The sequence below is a fragment of the Leucopleurus acutus genome (genome assembly GCF_964270905.1).
Source record: "Leucopleurus acutus genome assembly, chromosome: 1".
In the NCBI taxonomy this organism is placed as follows: Eukaryota; Metazoa; Chordata; class Mammalia; order Artiodactyla; family Delphinidae; genus Leucopleurus; species Leucopleurus acutus.
Genome location: NC_139142.1, coordinates 86,894,090 through 86,917,864, shown reverse-complemented (window position 1 = coordinate 86,917,864; position 23,775 = coordinate 86,894,090). Strand labels below are relative to the sequence as shown.

General features: G+C 36.1%; 1 protein-coding gene across 2 annotated transcripts in view; it reads right to left on the bottom strand.

The window, feature by feature from the left end:
* CTDSPL2 (CTD small phosphatase like 2) overlaps positions 1-23,775 on the bottom strand; it is a 71,333-nt gene that overhangs the window by 22,681 nt on the left and 24,877 nt on the right. The window contains exons 3-7 of one of the 2 annotated variants that reach the window (XM_082845257.1): positions 13,425-13,563; positions 11,747-11,896; positions 5,856-6,068; positions 1,766-1,844; positions 1,357-1,468 (exon numbers count right to left, since the gene is read on the bottom strand). In XM_082845257.1, coding sequence (XP_082701383.1) covers positions 1,357-1,468; positions 1,766-1,844; positions 5,856-6,068; positions 11,747-11,896; positions 13,425-13,563 — 693 coding nt within the window. The remainder of the gene's footprint in view (positions 1-1,356; positions 1,469-1,765; positions 1,845-5,855; positions 6,069-11,746; positions 11,897-13,424; positions 13,564-23,775) is intronic. The other variant, XM_082845258.1, reaches the window with a different exon arrangement.

Sequence of the window (23,775 nt, the reverse complement as noted above, 5' to 3'; positions counted from 1 at the left end):
TTTAATAGCATATCAGAGTACACAATTCAAGGTATTCCCTTAGTATCTTTAAAAAAGGTATTCTCTTTCTTATAATTGAATCATAGGTAATTCTACTTTCTTCATCTACAGCCTATCTAAATTTTGATCATTCTTCTTTACCCAATTCTGTAAAATTACTCATTTATGCTCACCAATTCTTATCTTTCCCTCTCTATTTACCTCCACATTGGATTAAAAATTATATGGCCAAACTTGCTATCATGACATCAACTGCTAACATAAAAATCTAGCAAAATCTTTTTCAGTTTCTGTATATCAAATCTAAACTACTCATAATCAGTTTCAAAATTTCTCTTTTTTTGCCTACTTATCCTCTAATAAACACCTTAAATACTTAGGCCTTCTGGATGCCTATTTTATTTATATCTCTTTGGCTAGGCAAAGGCTAAGGTGCTCAACTCTCAAAACAACTATATATGCTAGTTAAGATTTTAAAAATATGCTTTTCCTTAAGATAAAAAAATTTTTTTTAATAAGAACTAAACCACATTTCCAACTATAGGTTACTAGTAACAAAGGCTTTTAAATAGTAAAATGTTTTCCAGTATTATATAATAGATACATATTTTTGCTAATATCAAGAAATTGCCGGCAGATGGTAAATAATGGTGACCATATATTAAATTTGGTTAGGAAAAGATAAGAGATATTCAGTTTTCAAAGCTCTTCTGGTACCCTAAAAAAATATAAATTTTAAAATTCACACCAAGAGAGCATATTAAAGGTTTTATTAGTCAGCATTAAGAAGTCATGCTTTTGAGAGTCTATTAATAAAGTTATTAGTATTAGATAATACTAATACTTAGTATTAAGTATTACATAGATTGCCCCTCCCCCCAAAAAAGGAACAAGAAAAGGAGCATGGTCTTGCATGAGGTTAACTCATTAAGACCTAGGTCCTTCAGGGGAACATGACTGGGACTCCCCCACCCCCCAAAAAGGTTGAAATCTAGCCATGAAATTAGAATTTATTGGGAGATTAAAAAACAAAACAAAGGGTATAGGAGTATGGGGGCAATAATTAATTTAATTTAAATAGAAAAATAGTGAAATAGCGGGGGTTGTTGGGGGAGAAAAAGAAAAAGAAAGCCTAATTTATTTTCAAAGGGTACTGGAAACCAACAAATTGGGGAGGCCCTGGCATTAGACTGTGCTTAAAATAAAAACATTTCAGAACACTTAAGACATGTTTTTATAGTAAATGTATGTGTAAGGCTATTCATTCACTTGTATTCTTTTAGGTATTTTGGGCTAGTATTTTTAAAAAGAATTTAACGCCTTTATTTTCCCTAACTCTACAGATAATATACTTACCAAGTCTAAAACTAGGGAGAATTCTGGTGTGCTTCTTGTCTTCAGTGGAAGGGCAGGTTTCCTATTTAGTTGTTCTTCTGTCAGTGGTGGAACATGTTTGATGAAATAATAGCTATAAATCAAATTTTAAGAAAATTTCAACATTTCTACTTTTTTGTAAATATAAAACATATTACTAAATTCAGCCCATCTTTAAGTTTTTAATTAAATAATGCATATTTAAACCTAGTAAACCAAACTTATAAAACACATAAGTAAAACTGAAAATATACAAATGAGTATTTCAGTAACTCAGCAAAGTATTAATACCTACAGGTCAAATGCTCTTTGCAATATACCATTTAGCCACCCCTCTACACATGTACTTTCATTCCTTTCAAAGAGAGAAAGGAAAAAAAAAAAAACTCACGGGTCAAATACTTCCCAGTCTTCTTCATAGGTGGCCTCTGCGTGGGCTGATGAATAACCACTATCTGGAGTTACTGGTGCTATTTAACAAAGTGAAAAACAAAATGTTGCTTTTACTCACTTAATGCTTCCATGAAGTACACATTTTTACTGCTTTTATTAAGATCTTCCTGAAGCCCTGTGTATTTTAGGTTAAAGATAAGACAGAAATAATTTGTAAACAGTATTTAAAAGTAAATTTATAAACACATAGATCTAACTCTGGATCCAAAGGAAAAATTTACCATTACATACAAAGTGGCAAGTTATATCATGGCTAGCAAAATTTAAATCCCTAACAGCTAAGAGAAAATTTACTACTTACACTATTTCCTACTATTTACTACTTACACTGTGGAGTGTATTATTAGGAAAATACACTCCACAAAATTTCCATTTCTAACTGGATGATGTTTGTATGTATAACCATAAAAATTTCATGGTGCTCATAGCAGTAATACTTCACAAAGTGCACAGTACATACAGGCAGTCAATATATGTGTGCTGACAACAGATCCCGAAGGTAGTTTTAAACCTAAGATCCATGAACAGGCTTTAAGAGGTCTACAAACCCCTACACTTATGAAAAAATGTTTTATGTACATTTTTACAGGATTCTCAAGGTTGTCTATGATCTTAAAAGTTAAGAAATTATGCTGTATATAGAAATCAGTGCTTTAGAAGACCCATTATTTTACTTCTCATTTACAAGCAACTTAAAAATAATCAAGAAACAATTCTGTATTCCACGACACATAGTCCATTCTAAGTTTGAATTAAAATTTGATCAATTGATAAAGCTTTAGAAATTATGTTAGGAATTTTCTAAGACAATATTTACAACTTAAATTCACTGAGACAATGTTAACTTACAAGCTAAACAGGTAATGCCTTGGAGATGAAAGTTTAAGGTGGATGCTAGAGACTGAATGTTTGTGTTGCCCCAAAATTCATATATTGAAACCTAATCCCCAATGTGATCGTGTCTGGAGATGGAGTCTTTGGGAGGTCATGAGGTCATTAGGTCATGAGGGTGGAGCCCTCATAAATGAGATTAATGCTCTTTAAAAAAGACCCCCAAAGAGCTTGCAGAGCTTCTGGCATAAGAGGACACAGTAAGAAGACAGCTATCTATGAACCAGAGAGCAGATCTTCACCAGACACTGAATCTGTTGGGGCTTTGATCTCAGATTTCCTAGACTCCTGAACTATGAGAAATAAATTTCTATTGTTTATATGTCACCTAGTCTAATGGTAGTTTTTTACAGTAGCCTGAAAGGACTAAGACAGTGGGCCTCAATAAAAATTGCTGTACTCTATAGGAATGGAATACTGGTGGATAGTAGTCTTTCAGGATAAAAACTTATGTTTTTTGCTATTACCATGTATTAATACCTTCTGAGACAGAGCCAATACAGTGTGTATGTTCAATAAATGACAACAGATGTAAAGCAGAATTTTTGTTCATTTATAACAACTTTATGCCAGTAACGGTTCATTAGCACAAGGGGACAAATGGAAAAATATATCTTCCTACCACTTTACTATTTCAAATTCCTATTAATCTCAGAGAAAGGGGGACAGGAAGTAATTAGTATTCGAGCACCTCCATGCTAAGCATTTTTCATATTTCATCTCATTTAGCCTTCAAAGCTCTAAATTATTATTGCCATTTTAAAGCTAAGAAAACTGTCTCAGAGAGCTTAAATAAGTTATCTAAAGTCACACAGATAAGTAAATGGTAGAGCCAGCCTCCTTCCTTCTTGTTCTCTCTGGCTACGTTCTTGAAGTTGGGGAAAAGTACCACTTTTGTCACTCATACTCATATTTGAAGATCAGCAAAACTTTTACTTCTTCCTTTCATGATCCTCCCAGAGTAACTGCAATGTGCCACCTCAATATTTTGCTCATTTATTTGTAACAACACTCACCACACTGTACAGTAATTTTTGTGTATACTTGGCTCATCAATCAGATCATATACTCTTCAGGGTCAATAAGCACATCTTAGTCATCTTTATAAATAGTGCCCATCACAAAAAGTACGTGTTCAATTAAATGTTAGAAAAACGAATGAATGAGACAAATGGAGTAAATCTTACTATTCCCCTCTAGAAACTAAAGTTATAGAAATCCCTTCCCGGTAGGCACAGTTGTCAGAAAAAAACGAGTACAAAGGTTTATATAGAAGCACAAAAAACAGAAAAAACATCAAAGAAGTCAAAAGCCCCGGCTTCGGGGCTTCCCTGGTGGCGCAGTGGTTGAGAGTCCACCTGCCGATGCAGGGGACACGGGTTTGTACCCCAGTCCGGGAAGATCCCACATGCCGCAGAGCGGCTGGGCCCGTGAGCCATGGCCGCTGAGCCTGCACGTCTGAAACCTGTGCTATACCTTATCATTCACTAGCTTGTAACAACAGGCAAAGTAATCAGCATTAGATTTGCTTGTTAGGTTCAGTATTATTCTTAAATTATAACATTATAATTAAACATTATCAATATTAACATTTTATTTGTTATTGATTGATTGAGTGCCGCACCACACGGCTTGGGGGATTTTATTGGGTTGGCCAAAACGTTTGTTAGGGTTTTTCCCTCAAGATCTTACAGAAAAACCCAAACTTTCTGGCCAACCCAACAGTTCCCCAACCAGGGACTGAACCCGGGCCCTCGGCAGTGAGAGCACAGAGTCCTAACCACTGGATGGCCAGGGAATTCCTTATTTGACAAATTTAAAATAAACCTTGGACTTTCCTGGTGGCACAGTGGTTAAGAATCTGCCTGCCAATGCAGGGGACAGGGGTTCGAGACCTGGTCTGGGAAGATCCCACATGCCTCGGAGTAACTAAGCCCAGCACCACAACTACTGAGCCCACGTGACACAACTGCTGAAGCCCACGTGCTCTAGAGCCCACGCGCCACAACTACTGAAGCCTGCACACTCTAGGGCCCGTGCTCCGCAACAAGAGAAGCCACCACGATGAGAAGCCTGCGCACCGCAACGAAGAGTAGCCCCCACTCACTGCAACTAGAGAAAGCCCGCGCACAGCAACGAAGACCCAATACAGCCAAAAATAAATAAAATTTAAAAAATAAATAAAATAAACCTTAACTCTATTATGTTGCTTTTCTCTTCATACTGATACAGGGTTGCACTGTATATAAGTTTCATAGTTGTATGCATTTTTTCTTTAAATGTTATCATGCTGTTTCAATGATTTTTTTTCAAGTTTCCCCTTTATATCAGAGAGATCATCATTTTGCTTCCTTTGCCAAACTTATTTCTCAACCAATATATATGTACTAGGCTCTCTCAAATATCTGGCACCACAAGGAAAAACAAACAAATCTAAAATAAAAGTCTAAGATCTTCTCCTTATGGGAAAAGATGTCCATCCTCAGTTTTATTTCTGCTTTTAATCATAATGGAATACAATTTCATCTTTTAGCCTTATATGTCTATCTACCACCTCAGAAGTGGTCTATCTACCACCTCTATCTAACCCTCAGAAGTAACAAATGCTGACCTCACATGTTTCTACATTTCCATAACAACTGGCTCAGGGACCTAACAATTATGTTAGGGCTTTAAAAGCATCCAGGATTAGGCTGCAAAGTTTGTGTATAGGAGAGACCCAAGAACAGAAGCTTTTTCTTTGGGAATGTCATCTGTATATGAAACAAATCTGAAGGTATGAGACTACCTCTATGTAGGGACTTCAGACCTTAAGGATCTAAGACTCGTGCAATTATAATAAATATGTTCATAAATGTAAGCATATTATTTTGTTAGCTGTGTTAAATTTCTCTAAGTGGTAAGACCAGTACACATAATTAAACTGTAAAGTGACTAATATGCAGTAAAATAACCTTAAAAAAATTCAATTTCAAAATGACTGGATTTGGGGGGAAAAGTTTTATTTCCAGTTTTAATTTTATTAACTTCAAGGAAGAAAAACTTATGCATTTAATCTGCCTATTTAAGAAAAAATACAGTAGTATTTTTACAAACTATTCATGAAAATGTATAAGAAAAAAAGGAATCTTATTTACCTGTAAGGGGTGGGATATCACGATTAACTGTTTCTTCTGCTTCTTCTAAACCATTTATTGATGACCTCACTTGAACTGCTTGATTTGAGTAAGCTGCTCCATTAGTTGATGTAGTAGTACTGGTAGTGATTTCATCCACCTGTTCCATATCAAGCTGTTTTACTATCTCTTCAGCTTCCACAGCCTGTCCTGGGGAATCAGATCCTGATGTTCCTGAAATCATGATTAATTGTACATTAATCGTCACTTAAAAGCTCATAGTGGGTGGGGAAAGATGGGAACAAACTTAAAACAAGTAATAAATAAGCCTTAGCAATCTAATGCACAGTATAGTGAATACAGACAACATTGTATTATAATCATCAAAGCTGCTAAGAGACTAGTACTTAATTACTCCAACCACTAAAAAGAAAGAATAATTATATAACATGATAGAGAGCATATGCTAATTATCACTACGATGATGATCAAATTACAATATATAAATTATCAAATCAACATGTTGTACACTTTAAATTTATACAATGTTATATGTCAAATATATTCAATAAAAATTCATAAATATTTAGAAAAACTAAATGGAACAGAAACAAAGCTGAGGATACCATTATTTAGTGACTCTTTACTAGACATTTCAAAAATAAGGAATAAGACTATTATAAGCTAGAGTAATATTTGTGAGCAAAGTTTTTCTTAAGAGTGTTCAAATAGCTTAGAAACACCCATTTATAGTCAAACAAGTCAATTTAGAACTTTAAAAATTTTAAATGAGATATAATTAACATAACATTGTGTAAGTTACAGGTGTACGTATTGATTTAATACTTTATATACTGCAATATGATTACCAACTGAGCGTTAACTAACACCTCTATCCTGCCACATAATTATTTCTTTTTTGTGGTGAGAACATTTAAGATCCAGTCTCTTAGGAACTCTGAAGTATATACAGTTGACCCTTGAACAACATAGGGGTTGGGGCACTGACCCCCATGCACTCAGAAAACTGAGAATAACTTTACAGTCAGCCCTCCATATCCACAGTTCCACATCCTCAGATTCAACCAACCACAGATTGTATACTATAGTATTTATTGAAAAAAATCCTTGTATTAAGTTGACCTGTGCAGTTCAAACCCATGTTTTTGTTGGGTCAACTGTCATATAGTATTTTTCACCACAGAACTTCTCTTCATTAAAGCAAATATCATTTATTAAGTGCTTACTATGTGCTGGGCAATACACACAACACACACACACACACACACACACACAAAATTTTCCATTATCCTCAAACAGCTCCTGATCTTTCTAGTACTAAGCATCCTAGCCATTTTGTGCAGTTGTAATTTTTAAACCAGAGACAGTTCTCTAAAAATGAGCTAACTGTTCCCCTAACCATGAGAACCTTTTTATTCAAAGACACAAGAACAATTTCTCAACGAAATTCCATCTCAATAACAAAGACAGAAGCTAGTTTCCTCATTATATTCAACCATTCCCTAGATGAACCCACTGCCCAATTTTTCTTCCACTATGGACTGACCCCAAGTCTCCATTTCTTTATGAAATCCTCCGAATGTCACTGTCAACAACAAAATCAACCGCCAATAACTCTCAACTTCCTCACAGAATATTCTTTCTCCCTCATTGCCTTACATTTAACCTCTTTCCAAAAGACATCTTTTCCTGATACCCTTCCCTCAAAGCTGTTTATTCTCCCATACTTGTTACTCAATCAGAATTCATTTACCTCCATTGCCGCCACCAGACCATTGGTTTTCCACTAATGTGTAAAAATGTTTGCTCCTTTGAGATTGCTGTCACCTGGCTACACAATTCTTCGCTTATGCCCTCTGCTGTCACCTACCATCTATTGCCAGCATCCTCTCTCAATCTCAGAGGAATTTAACACCTAGATACCAGTTTACTGCTCTATTAAATGCCTATATAGTTATTGCAGGTGATGTCAATGACTCATCCAATAACTAACTCTCAAAGGTCTTGCCCTATTTAGCCCCATCTACATTCGTAATGCTCTTTAGTAGTTATTAACATGGCTAAAACCTGGACACTATCACAGAGAAACTGTTCACCTCTGAAACCTATAATTCAAATAATTAATCTCCTACCATGACCTCCTAATCTTCTAATTATCTATCTATCTATCTAATATTTCTATTACATGTGATCTTCACGTTTGATAAAAGCCAATCTCTTTTATCCAAACACATCCCTCAATGGCTTCTTCTCCACCCTCCTCATCTAGTTAGACTTCATGGTGTATTATTTAAACCACTCTCAAGCCAGCAGCCTCACTGTCCTCGCTTCCTTGTCTTTCCACTGTCATTCATCATAGAAATCCCTCTTGCATCAATCTAACAGGCTTCTCAGGCACTAGACCCAGGTAATAAAGAAAACAATAGAATTATAAAGACTGATTGTACTCCAAGTAAAATCCTCTAATCTTAGCTACGCCTATAGCATGCTGCTCAGTATTTCTGTGTGTGAGTCATTCAGCTTCTTTTACTTATACCCAATAGCAAACATTCTAAACCTTCATTCTCTTCAATCCCTGCCACAAGGACCATCTCAGCAAAATGATACCATGTCCTCCTTCAAAGAAAAAATTCTATCAAACATGAACTACTGCTGCCCAAACGTTCTTTCCTCCAGCATCAGAGAAAAATGTCTATTCTCCTTGTTTCAATTCTAATCCTTCTACCTGTTCTCTTGATCCCATCCCTATCAGTAGATCCTAGAAACTTTCTTCATTAGTTTTCCTTTTTCCCTTATGTTCAACCTATTAGACCCTTCCCTGAGGCTTAACAACATGTTTCCTTCTCACAAATACAAAACATCCCTTGAGGCTTCATGACCTCTCTAGTTTTTCTCATATTCAGGTTCCTCATAACAGTAATCTATATGTGCTGATCCCTTTCTTACTCTCCATTTCACTCTTTTAACCCATGGATTTGGCTGCCAACTGCAATCACTCCTCTGAAACTCTTCTGGCAAACGAAACCAATGACCAGTTAATTACCAGGTTTAATGATACCTTTTCAATGCTCATTTCCTTTCCTTCTATCTTTACAATTGTTTGACCCTGGGTTTGACAGTCTCTTCTTTTGGCTTCTATGACTCAGTTTCTCCTGGTTTCCTCCATTTCTCCTTTGTTGGCTTCTTAGCTTTGTCCAGTCCTTAAATGTCTTTCCCCAAGATTCTGGTCTTAGTTTGATGAACCAAATGGACCATTTAGTCCACTGGTTTCAATTAATATTTGTAAGCTGATAATACCATGCTCTACTGCTTATTCAGATTTCTAAGCCCCATACCTGAATGACAAATTGTTAGTAGACATTTTTATTTGGTTGTTTCAAGGCCTCTCAGGCTCAGCATGGCCCAAATTAAATTCAATTATCTATCTTCCAGGAACTTACTTTTCTCTCTTGAAAATCTAATGTGTACATCTTACTCTCTCTCTTCCTTCACCTCCAATCTGTTCCCAAAATTTGTCCATTTGTATCTTTGATCCTTCTTTTCTTCTCTAATACTACAAGTAAGGTTGTATGAAGTCTCACATGGACTACAAGTCTACTAATGTTCTCCCTGCATCCAGCCTCTTTAGAATTTAGCCTACATGCTACTGCCAAATAGATCTTTAGAAAACACAAATCTGGGCTTCCCTGGTGGCGCAGTGGTTAAGAATCCACCTGCCAATGCAGGAGATACGGGTTCGAGCCCTGGTCCGGGAAGCTCCCACATGACGCAGAGCAACTAAGCCTGTGCACCACAAATACTGAGCCTGCACTCTAGAGCCTGTGAGCCACAACTACTGAGCCTGTGAGCCACAACTACTGAAGCCCGCACGCCTAGAGCCCAGGCTCCGCAACAAGAGAAGCCACCGCAATGAGAAGCCCGCACACTGCAACAAAGAGTAGCCCCCACTCGCCGCAACTAGAGAAAGCCCACACACAGCAACGAAGACCCAACACAGCCAAAAATAAATTAAAAAAAAATAAAATCTGTAAACTTAAAAAACAACATAAATCTGTTCATATTACTCACAGTTTAAAACTTTTCATTCATCCCCCCATGACTAAGGATAAAGTTCAAAAACCCTACAAAATTGGCTCTATAATCTGACTTCTTTATAATTGTCCTATCTTATCCCTTCCCATGCACTCCTCAAATCTGATGCTCCATCTGTGACAAACTAATTTGTTTCTGAAATACACTGTACCTTTGCTTACACTGCTCCTTCTACATGGAATGCCCTTTACCATCTTTCAAGATTCAGCTTTTCTATGAAGCCTTTTGTGAGCCACCACCCAGAATACAGGACCATTCCATTCTTTGAATACTGTTCCATACCTCTCTCAAGGCACCTATAAAAATTTATTATACTTATCACAATGGCTGGAACATAGTAGATGCTCAATATTTGTTGAGTGAACTGGAATCTTCACTCCTCACATTTAAGTATAATTACCTTTTCTCATGGATTAAGAGGCTCAAGAGTTTAAAGAACTGGTCCAGCATAACATAAGTAAACAGTGGCAGCTGGGAACAAATTTAAAACAAGTTTATCTAACTCCAAAGCCTGTTCTTTTCCCACTACCCCAGCATTTCCAAAGATGTTTTAGGAGGCACTAGTTCTAAAAGATGTTAAGATGTTAACAGATGTTCCATAGAAGAGTACTTGGTCAGATATGTCTAGGGAATACTGGGTTAAACAAAGTTAAAGGTAGTTTTTTGTTTCTATTCTAGGACTTCACAGTCCTTTAATGTGCTAATATACATTATTTCTGCCCTTACATCATCTTGATTTTACAGTGCACCATTCTGCCTTTTAAAAATTGCTTTATCATCCAGAAATCAGGCAACAGGTATTTAATGCCTATTTCCCATGTGCCCAATACTGTATCAAACAACATGGTAGATGTAAAAATAAAGACATGACCTCTTGCCCTCAAATAATCTAGAGACTAAATTATCATGTATGAAATTAGACATTAATTATCAGAAAAAATAGGACACCAGATAATTTTAAAAAGATATTTTGAGAAAGAGGCCATTTTTAATTTTTTTGCAAAGGCATACAACGGGAACCTTCAATTCATGTGAATTAGGGTAGTTTTACTATTTGTCTAAACTGAAGATTCCCTACGGGGGAAAAAAAACAAGCAAATGATAATAAAAATAAATTGTATTACCAAAAAAAAATCTGGTTTCAACTCACTCAAAATATTCAACAAATTCTACTTTACTAATCTAGAATATTGAAAATGCTTCTCTCTAAAGATGCAGAAGTCATCCCAACGCAGAAAAAATAATACTTTCCCTCCAGCCCAAAGTTTATCATCTAGCTTTTCAGATAGTTAATTAAACATAACCTACATTTATTTCAGTCACTAAAAAAAAAAAAAAAAAAAAAAAGCCTTTTAGGAGCTGTGTATTTTGGGGACTTCCCTGGTGGTCCAGTGGTTAAGAATCCACCTTCCAATGCAGGGGACTTGGGTTCAATCTCTGGTCAGGGAACTAATAAGATCCCTCCTGCTGCGAGGCAACTAAGCCTGTGTACTACAACTACAGAGCCCACATGTCACAACTGGAGAGAAGCCCACGTGCCGCAATGAGGAGCCCACACACCGCAACAGAAGATCCCGTGTGCCGCAACTAAGACATGATGCAGCCATAAATAAATAAATAAATATAAAAGAAAGAAAATATATTCTTTAAAAAAAAAAAGTCTGTGTATTTTTAACGAGACTGAAAACAAACATAAGATGCTAACAAAAATATGCCCCAAAAATCAAACAGATCTTTTAAAAAGCCAGGAAAACGATTAATCTTTTAAACCCAAATTATGGTTAATGACTTATATTTACCATTTTTATTTGCTGGTGAAAAAAAGTTGAAGACAGGAGAAAATATGGTCCCCAACAATGTAGTCCTTGGAGGACTGCCAGAGGAAGGATTATCTTCTAATTTTCCATTTTGTTTTACATGTTGATTTGTCATTTCATAACTACCAGCTTCTAAGAAAGAAACAACAAAAATAGTTGCAATCTAGAAAACATGACTTTCATAAATATGTTCTAAACGATTCATTATAAAAATAACTTTTTCCCTCAAAATACATAAGGAAAACTGATGAACATTAATGTTAAAAAGCTTATTATTTCAAGAAATCCTGAGGTAAATCACTTGTAAATCAAATGATCTTTATAACAAATTTATTTATAATGGTTTATAAATGCTAAAATTTACTGAGTTTTTACAAAGTAGATTTATATCTGGAATTACACAGACTGAAAGTCTTCAAATCAACACAGTGTAACAGAAAATGAAATAAAACTCTTTGTAAGTAAAGCAAGCAAGTTACAATATGAAAAACACAAATGCAAGATTTTGTCTTTGTTTATTTACATTTTGGGATGCTGCCTACTTCACAAAACTTACCCCCCAATCTATTTCTAATGAGTAACAGCTAAATAAATAGAGGCAACTATTTCTACTGAAGCAGAAGACTATATATACAGCAGTGTCAAAAACTACTTATGGATATTGTGAGGCACCATTTCAGAGTAGTTAGGAAGAATAACCAGTTTTTTTTTAAAGTTTCTTATAAATAAAAAAAATGTAATGGGTTTTGGGAAAATATAAAATACAAATGTCTTAATAAATCATCCTTGACCCTCCACAACTTTAGCACATTTCTTTCCTTCTTTGTTAGTGCTCTTTTAACTTGTTTATCCCTTTTCTCCCTTATGGTCAATTCTAACAATGGAGATACATCACTGCATTAAGAGGAAAGAGGTAGGGAATTATTATCACTGCTGTGTTTAAAACAGTATTGGTTAAAAGGTAGCACTCCATGCTCTAAAGTGCTATTCTGTATAGGTTTCTCTGCTTGTCCATCTTTTTTTTCTCCTTTTTGACTTTGAGGAGCTTGTCAGCAATACAATAAGGTACTGATCTAGAACAGGATTTATAAATAGCAACACTATTGGCTTTTGGGCTGGATAATTCTTTGTTATGGGAGGATGTCCTGTGCATTGTAGGATGTTTAGCAGTGCCCCTGACCTTCACCTGCTAGATGCAAGTAGCAATCCCTCCACAGGTTGTGACAAACCAAAAAGGTCTTCATACACTGAAAAGCGTCTGCTAGGGGACAAAAACACCCCTAGTTGAGAACCGCGGACCTGAGAGCTCCAAGCCCCCTCTATAGCTCTGAAATTCCATAATCCAGAAACAAATTCTTTGTACATATTTCAAATAAATTAAGTCACAATTATTACTGCTTTAAGAAATGAGTTTCATATACATTTTCATGCTAAACACTATAAAGCTAGTTGCTCTGCCTCTGTCACTTTAATTCATCAAAGTAGATTTACATTAGGAAGGTAAATTTTTATTTACTTCATGCCACTAATATTTAATACAAAGGAGATTACAAAAATAAGGCAGAAATTGCTCAAAGTAGATTTTTAAAAACAGAACACAAACATGTCAAGTGAGAACTCTGCTTACACCTAATAAAGCAATATGTAAACATTAACAAACCTCCATTTACTTGACTTTTCCGTCTTACTCGAGATATCTGTTTGTTAGGCTTTTCTCCTGCTCTTGGTGTTGATGTGATCAAATTATTATCTATATCACGTTCAATTCTACTCCGTTTTGAAGGATTTTCTCTCTCTTCCTTAAGATATAAGAGGGAAAAACATGCATTGAACAGAGTCATTCTGCTTTACAGGTTACTTTTTTTTTTTTTGCCACACCACGCAGCTTGTGAGATCTTAGTTCCCTGACCAGGGACTGAACACGGACCCATGGCAGTGAAAGCACCGAGTCTTAACCACTGAACCGCCAGGGAATTCCCTACAGGTTACACTTTTAAAATGATAAAATATGACACGTACCCCCATGTTCACTGCATTATTTACAATAGCCAATTTTATCCATTATCAATTGATGGACACTTAGATATGGTTGTTTCCATATATTGGCTACTGTAAATAATGCAGTGAATATATATATATATGCGCATATAACACACACAGACACACACGTATACATACATACATAAACAATGGAATATTATTCAGCCATAAAAAAGAATCAACTCTTGCCACTTGCAACAACATGGATGAACCTAAAGGGCATTACACTAAGTGAAAAAAGTCAGACAGAGAAAGACAAATACCATACGATCTCACTTACATGTGGAATTAAAAAACAAAAACAAACAAAAAACAAAAACAGCAAGTTCACAGATACAGAGCACAGACTGGTGGTTGCCAGAGGCAGGGAGGTGGGGATGAGTGAAATGGGTGATAGGCGTCAAAAGGTACAAAAGGTTATAAAATAAATAAGTTGCAGTGATATAACGTACAGCACGGTAATTACAGTTAATAATACTGTATTGCATATATGAAAATTGCTGTGAGAGTAAACCTTAAAAGTTATCAGAGAAAAGAATTCTGTAACTACGTATGCTGACAGATTTTAACTAGACTTATTGTGGTAATCATTTTGCAATATATAAAAATACTGAATCAGACTTCCCCGGCGGTCCAGTGGTTAAGATTCCACGTTTCCACTGCAGGGGCACAGGTTCAATCCCCGGTTGGAGAGCTAAGATTCCACATACCGTGTGGCGCAACCAAAAAACAAATTGAATCATGCTATATATCTGAAACTAATATAATGTTGTATGTCAACTATGCTCAGATTTTTTTTTTTCTTTTTTGCGGTACGCGGGCATCTCACTGCTGTGGCCTCTCCCACTGCGGAGCACAGGCTCCGGACGCGCAGGCCCAGCGGCCATGGCCCACGGGCGCAGCCGCTCCGCGGCACGTGGGTTCCTCCCGGACCGGTGTCCCCTGCATCAGCAGGCAGACTCTCAACCACTGCGCCACCAGGGAAGCCCAGATTTTTAAAAAGATAAAATATGTTGTAATATGCTTTCTCCTCTTTTTTCATTTCCAGGAGAAACAAACAGAATTAATACCTAACAGTAGAAGAAAACACAGAAAAAATCTGACAGTCATAAGAGTATTTATTAACGTTATTACAATACACAAATATAATTACAGCATCCTCACAATTCAGATTCTTTCCCCAGGGTCCATTAAATTTTCATGCTACTGAAATACTGAATCTCACAATGTGGTCTAAGTTTCCAGCAATTTTCCTTACTTTTAGAATTACTCAAAAGAACAGGGGTCATTTCCTTGAGCGAACCCCACTGGAATTTGCTGGCATTATCACATAGTCCCAAAAATGACACAAAATTAATAGGGCCTGCCACTGCCACACACCTAATGTCAATTCTCAAAATGTCCAAATTAACACTAAGGAGTCTACTCCTTAACAAAGCTCTCTATTCATTTCCTTATATGGGGCAAATCCACATGACCAGTTTACACTATTTTTGCAATATAGACTTATCATAGTTTGACTTAAAGATTTTTTGACTTTACAGTGATGTGAAAGCAATACGTATTCAGTAGAAACTGTACTCAGAATTTTTAATTTTGGTCTTTTCTCGGGCTAGCCATTTGCAGGTACTATATACTCTTGTGATGCTGGGCAGCGGCAGCAGTGAGCCACAGTGAGCCACAGCTCAAAGTCAGCCACTTGATCATGAGGGTAAATAACTGACACACTTATAACCATTCTGTATCCATGCAACTATTGTTTTTCGCTTTCAGTATTCAATCAATTACATAAGACATTCAACACTTGTGATTTTGCCCAACTGTAAGCTAATGTAAGTGTTCTGAGCATGTTTAAGGTAGGCTGGGCTAAGCTGTGATGTCCATCCAGTAGGTTAAGTGTCTTAAGTGCATTTTCAGCTTACAACATTTTCAACTTACAATGGGTTTATCAGGACTTAACTAAAATATTATACTCCATGCAATAACCTGATTTTTCTCCATTTATACATCCATCTTCCTCATCTGTACAATTTTTCTAGAGTCATCCATCACATGAGCAATCTTCTTCCATTACTGTAATACTGGCCTATAATTCCTTGCTGTTTTAAGGAAAGTACCCAAAATCTTTTGATAAGGATTAGATTTTTCCACAACAAATAATAATACAGTATACTACTATGCATTTTCTGTAAGTTGAATATTATTATTTCTGAAACAAACCTTGATATTGTAAATGGCCCAAATTACAATTCCCTACCAGGATCAAAATAGAAAAAAGATAATACTGTATCATCCAATACAGAATTTTACATTTACTTACCAGTTTCTCTAATTTTAGGTAGGTTCATCAAAACAATCTCATTAGCACAAAATAAAGCCTCAGTGATCCACAACATAATTCCTCAAATTTTTACTGTTTATTATTCCCCTGCATTTAAAAATGATGAATAGAAAGCCTCAAATCCCAAACACTGGATCTTTATTACAGGAGAATTATAGGGGCTCTTTTTATAAAGTCCTTCAAGAACAGAAACAATGCTGTAAAGCCTCACTACACTAAGCTCCAGCATTTTCTTGAAGTTTCTTAGTACATCTGGTATAATGTAAATACATACATACATTCCTGGAAACTTTGCACTCTGCAACCCTAAAAATAACAAGGCTTATGGGGAAAAAAATGGGTCCAGAAGGGTAGAGAGGGGTACATTGGGGCAGATCAGCCAATGCCCCTGTAACTCTGTAACCACAGCACTAAGAAAACCAATGATTGGAACCTCCAGAGATAACTTGCACACCCCAGTTAAGCAGCTAAGAGCAGCTGAAATGCTTCCTCAGAGCTTAATATAAAGGTATTAGAAGCAAAGAAGTAGAGGGGCTTCCCTGGCGGCGCAGTGGTTGGGAGTCCACCTGCCGATGCAGGGGACACGGGTTCATGCCCCGGTCTGGGAGGATCCCATATGCCGTGGGGCGGCTGGGCCCGTGAGCCATGGCCACTGGGCCTGTGCGTCCGGGGCCTGTGCTCCGCAGAGGGAGAGGCCGCAGCGTTGGAAGGCCTGCGTACCGCAAAAAAAAAAAAAAAAAAAAAAAAGAAGTAGAAACGAGGGTTTATGGGAGCTGAGAAGTGGAGCTTTAAGCCAGGAAGACTGCTAAAATGGACAAAAAAGGAAATGCAAACTGCCATATGAAAAGAAGAGTCCCTGCTAGACCAGGGTGTACCTCTCTGAAAGGGAACCCCTTACACAGCTTACCACTTTTAATTAAAAACTCTGTGCAGTATAAAATTCTACCCCCATTATTCAGGATCCCCCTGTCCAGTTTAGAAAAAATCACGTATAAACCAAAACCCACCCATGTTATACTGAAACTACTTCCCTATTTACCAATAGTATATAAGCTAACTGATAATATGCAGGTGCCCCATATAACAGAAAAGGTTATACTGTGGTCAATTGAGAATATATTCAAATACTTGAGCTTATATCTCTAAAGAGAAAGAGGAAGCTGTTAAGATCAGGATTCAAGGTCTGAAGTCATTGACAATAAAATTCCACTCTTCAGAATAATGCATTCAAATGTCTGATGATGCTCCAATTCTGAAATGTGTCACCAAATCCTACTCTTCCTTAAACATTCAAGTATATAATTTGGGGACATTTTTGGATATAGTATGATTTTTAGAAGAGAAACTAGGAAAAACAAGATTTCTACATTACTGTACATTTTTAAAATTTAATAACCCTACAATGTCTTGTCTGGAATTTGTATTTTTCAAAGTTGCCTCTTAAGATAGGCTTTTAAAGGGAAAATCTTGGGAAGGTCGTATTCTTAAATCTCTGAATCTCAAAGGAAAAATACAGAGAACTAAAGAGGCAACAAAACCCCAAAAGCCAATTTACAACAAAAGCAGGAAACAAGGTTTCTCCCCCAAACTCCAAGCAGATGAGAACAAACCAACAGTCATAACACTGGAGTAACCATCTGTACCAGTGCAGAAGAAAGCAAAGGAATGCAACATGGCATGTGACACATCTGAGAACAGGAGAAGCCCCAAATAGCTAACAGGCAGATATTCAATTGAAAGCATGGCAGGCCAATTTAATGACAGCAGATGAAATAAGAGGGACTTTCCTGGTGGTCCAGTGGTTAAGACTCTGCGCTTCCACTGCAGAGGGTGTGGATTCGATCGGGGAACTAAGATCCCACGTGCCACGCAGCGTGGCCAAAAAAAAAAAAAAAAAAAAAAAGCACACGAGAACAGACAAAAATTATACCTTTATTTCAAAAAAGACAAAAAAAGTTAAGTGATATGACATATACATCAGAGTTAGAAAAAACTCAGTAACAGAACAAAATAATTAGAAATAAAAAAAAATTTTGGAAATAAAGAGTAAACTAGAACAGACATAGAAGTGAGTAAATAGAATAGATTATGCCTTTAAGAGAAAGAGAAGGTAAAATGGGGGAGGGGGGCTGGATTTTAAGACATCAAAATGTGTCAAGCACTGAATATGGACAAAGAAGATCCAACAGACAGAAAACAGTAGGCCGAGACGGAAGCCAAAACAAGAGCATATCAGAAAGTTTTCCTCAAATAAAATATCTGAAATTACATACTGAAAGAGTACACTAGTTTATTTATTTATTTATTTTTGGCTGCAACCACTGCGCAGCTTGTGCAATCTTAAGTTCCCCAACAAGAAACTGAACCTGGGCCCTCGGCAGTGAGTCTGGAGTCCTAACCACTGGACCACCAGGAAATTCCCAGACTATACTGTTTAACTAAAACTATCAACCCCAAAAAACAACTACCAAGATCCTAAACTTAACAGAATTTAAAGGAAACAAATCCTTTGGAGAACAAGGCAAAATCCATTTATCTACACAGGGAAAATTAGAGTACCATCAAACTGTGAAAGCAATGCTTCTTATGCTGGAAGAAAATGGAATAATATTTTAAAAAATCAAGAAGAGAAACTGTGAGACAAGGATTTCATATTCAGTAAAACTGATTTTTAAGCACAGAACTCAGATAATAGTGCCCATGAGTGCTTTGTGTGGCATCTACCAGAAATTGAGCTTTCAACAACAAAAATGACTACAGATCATAACTAGAGGACTGAGGATAAGCATTAAAACCTGTGTAAGATAAATGAAGATTAAAAGATAGTATGTAGGACTTCCCTGGTGGCGCAGTGGTTAGGAATCTGCCTGCCAATGCAGGGAACACGGGTTCGAGCCCTGGTCTGGGAGGATCCCACGTGTCGCGGAGCAACTAAGCCTGTGAGCCACAACTACCGAGCCTGCGCGTCTGGAGCCTGTGCTCTGGAACGGGAGAGGCCGCGACAGTAAGAGGCCCGCGCACCGCGATGAAGAGTGGTCCCCGCTCACCACAACTGGAGAAAGCCCTCGCACAGAAACGAATACCCAACACAGCAAAAATAAATAAATACATACATACATACTTTATCAGGCCACGTGTTGTAATTAAAAAAAAAAGATAGTATGTAATGGCTACAGGCTCAGAATATATAAACTGTTAAGAAAAATTGGCAAGAGATAGTAAATATATAAATTTTTTAAATTGTTCACTTTAAAAACATTCTGAGACAGAAAAGTTAACAATTCATTTCCAGCTGATCTTCACAAGAAATAACAAATGAAGTTCTTTAGGCATAAAATAAATAATACCAGATGGGATCCTAAATTTGCAATAAGGAATGAATACCACTAAGGCAAATCTATGAGTAAATACAAAAGATCTTTGTGTTCAATATTTCTACTGTGCCTTTACTGTCTTCAACACTAATACCTGCTATAATCTCTGTAGTCTCATTATGATCCAATAAATTATTCTGAAGTCTCAAAGTTTTATTTTTTTTCTCTCTCTCTATGTATATACGGAAACATAGTAAGAGTACTCTTGTTTTGCTTTGCAATATTATTAAATTTGGTTTTTAAAATTTCACCTAAAACAGTTATTTTAGAATTTAGTAACTCTTTTTAAATAAAAGAAAATTTATAATTTATAACTAAGAATGGATTGTTGGATTGAAAACTGGAGCTGGGCGACTTGTAAATTCAATCCATTACTGCAAGTGATAAAAAGAAACCGACATAGAATTCTCTAACTCATGAAAGGGGGGAATATACTCTAAGAAATAACTGAACGAAACTGTAAATCACAAATGAAAATATGATAAAACTAATGTCCCTTTGGCTGTAAAATTAAGTTGTCTTATGCAATAGAACATATTCAAATAGAATTATGGTGCCGATTCAGTTGCATTTGAGAACGATCATTCCGTTTTAAAAACAGAAACTCAATATTTTAAATGTACACATGATGAGATCTTTAAAAGCCAAAAAGTTATAGCTTTTCAAACTTAAATTACAAAACCCAATGAGATATCTTAAAAAGTTATCATATTGCATTGTTCGAAGAAGTGTACATAACTTATGAGAGACTTATAAACTCTTGCACAGTAGTTTGTGCTGAAGCCTGCTCAATAAAAGTCGATAAAAGAGGGACTTCCCTGGTGGTGCAGTGAATAAGAATCCACCTGCCAATGCAGGGGACACACGTTCAAGACCTGGTCCGGGAAGATCCCACATGCTGTGGAACAACTAAGCCTGTGCGCCATAACTACTGAGCCTGTGCTCTAGAGCCCACAAGCCACAACTACTGAGCCCGCAAGCCACAACTGAGCCCACGTGCCACAACTACTGAAGCCCACGTGCGTAGAGCCCGTGCTCCATAACAAGAGAAGCCACCACAATGAGAAGCCCCCGTGCTGCAACAAAGAGTAGTCCCCACTCACCACAACTAGAGAGAACACGCGTGCAGCAACAAAGACCCAACACAGCCATAAATAAATAAATATATAAATTATGAATCTGGAAGGTCTTACCTTCCAGATGAGTGTATGTTTAAAAAAAAAGTCAATAAAAGAAACAGGCACTTCCACTTTCTCATGATAAAGTAAATCACTGAATTAAACACTTAACTGTAAATACAGAAAATGAGTTAAAATCTGGTGTGTTGAATTGTACTTTAGCCTTACTAATGTGGTTGGACTTTCTGTTTTGACTGTACTTGTCTGATACTAGTATCAACTAATCATCAAAAATTGTCTTTACTGTGAATGCATGGTAACAAACACAAGTGGTAAATTATTTTTTTACATCTCAATTTATCCTAGAATAACTTGTGCCAAAATTTGCAATGACTGTGCAAAAAAAAATGGTTTATAACTACTGCCACCTTAGCACAAATCAAGGCACTGACACCCAATAGTTATTTTTCACTGCCATGCACCCGCATGGGGGAAAAAAGCCAGCTCTACTTAGGAAGGTCCATGATGAAGCTGTAAAATTAATTAAATCTCAACCCTTAAATATGTGTTCAATTCTATATGACAAGATGGGAAGTACACACAAAGCGTTTCTGCTGCAAACTGTGTTTCCACAACTGTCTTGAGAAAAAGCATTTGTGTGACTGAATTGTAAGCTGAATTAGACCACTTTTTCTGATAGAAAACTATCTTTACTTGAAGTAGATTATTTTCTGAAAAGTGAACAAAGCAAGCCTGTCACTTCAAGAAAAACCGATACTTCTTGCTGCCAACAATAAAATTTGAGCATTCAAGCAAAAACTGAGATGTTTGAAAACTTGGACAAAGCACCATGAGACTGACAGCTTCCCAATACTTAAAGATTGTTCTGTTGAGATCAGTGGGGTTGTTCAGAAATGTGATTTTTAAGTATTAAATAATGAACTATGTCAATGTGGACACATATGTGGAAGATCTACATAATTCAGTGAACCAATATTTTCCAAATAATCAGTGCATGATGTTACAAAATCATATATAGATAAAAGATTCATTCCAAGCGCAAGACAGACCAATGAAAAGATCATTGTAGTGCTCTCAAATTCAATCTTGGAACAAGAACTTAAGATACTACACAATTTGTCAAGTTTTGGTATAATATCTGCAATTATCTACAAAGAATATTAAAATACTCTTCCCTTTTCTAAATACATGTATGATTTTCTTTATATGCTTCAATGACAACAAACTACCTTCTATGAAGCTTCGATTAAAGAGCTTTATAAAACTGTAATGTCATGTTTCCCACTAATTTCCTTTTTGTCTTTAGAAAATAGTTAAAATATTATTTGTATCAACATGTAGGGTTTAGAATTATAATTTTGATATTTTCAAAATTCCTCAGGTTTAATATCTAATGAGATATATTGACAGATATAACCCACATAAACAAATGTTCTTTAGGGTTTCCAATCATTTATAAGAAGGTTAAGGACCCGAAGTTCAAAAGGTTTAAGAACCACTTGCTCAAGAGGCACTATTAATGAAATCACAAGAGAAGATTTTAAAAGTCACCCCCAACAAATGAGAAAAAAATTTAAGCTGGAAGGTGGAGCTGACAAGTGAGAGCCAAAGGGTCCAGAGTTTCTTTGGGGAATGATAAAAGTGGTCTAAAATTGCCTGTGGTAATGTCTGCGTAACTTTGTGCATATACTAAAAGCAACTGAATTTATACCTTAAATGGGTGAGTTTTATGGTATGTGAATTGTATCTCAATAAAGCTACCATAAAAAAACACACATATATCATATAATCCAGCGATGCCAATCTTAGTTATTTACCCACGTTTAACCTAAATATATGCCCACACATGGATTCAAGACCGAAATAGTCATAGCAACTTCATTCATGATAGCCAAAAACCAGAAATAATCCAAGTGGATAACAAATTATGACATGTGGTATACTCATACAACAGAATACTACTTGGAGTACAGGAGAGGGAGGGGATAAATTACGGATACATGCAGTAACATAGATGAATCCAAAAACTTTATGTTGAGTGAAGGAAGCAAGACATGTTATATTCATAGGTCACTCTAGAAAAGATTTATACAATCTATAATGATAGAAAGCAAATCAATGGTGTTTAGGGTGATGCTGTGAGACTGCAAAAACTCCAAGGGTACTTTTTGGTCATGGGTGTACAATTCTGTTAAAATTCATGAAAACATATACTTTAAATCAGTGTGTCTTATTGTGTTTCATTATACCCCATAAAGTTAATTTTTAAAAAGTCAACATAGGAGAAAAAGTGGAATTCTAAAAGATAACTAATTCATCAAAAAGGCAGGATAAGAACAGAGTAACAAATAACAAATGGGATAAACACAGAATAAATAACAAGATGGGAGACTTTAAACTCAACCATATTAATAACTACATTAAATGTAAATAGACTAACCATGCCAATTTAAATATAAATACACGGTGGAAAAAGGTGTATCATGCAAATGGTAAGCAAGAAAACTGTAGGGCTTTATTAATATTAGGCCAAGTAAACCTCAAGGCAAATAATATTACTAGAGATAATGAGGGACATTTCACAGTGGTAACAAGAACAATTTACAACCAACAATCATAAATGTGTATGCACCTAACAGAGCTTTGAAACACATGTAGCAAAACTGACAGAACTGAAAGACACGGTAGACAAATTCACAATTAAGAGTTGGAGATTTAAAATAAGACACAGAAAACTGGAGTATTATCAACTAACTTGACCTGATATTTATAGAACTGCACTAACCAATTCCAGAATATGCATATTTTTTCAAATACATAAGACATTCACCAAAATAGTCTATATGCTACAAAATATCAAGACACCAAAGAAATGAAATCATACAGAGTATATTCTTGGATAACAATAATATTAGATTAGAAATAAACAATTAGAAGATATCTAAGAAATGCCCAAATATCTGATCTGGAAATTAAATAACACATTTCTACATAATCTATGGGTCAAAGAATAAATCACAAATAAGGTAACAAAAATATAGTCAGAGGACTTCCCTGGCGGTCCAGTGGTTAGGATTCCGTGTTCCCAATGCAGGGTGCTCGGGTTTGAACCCTGGT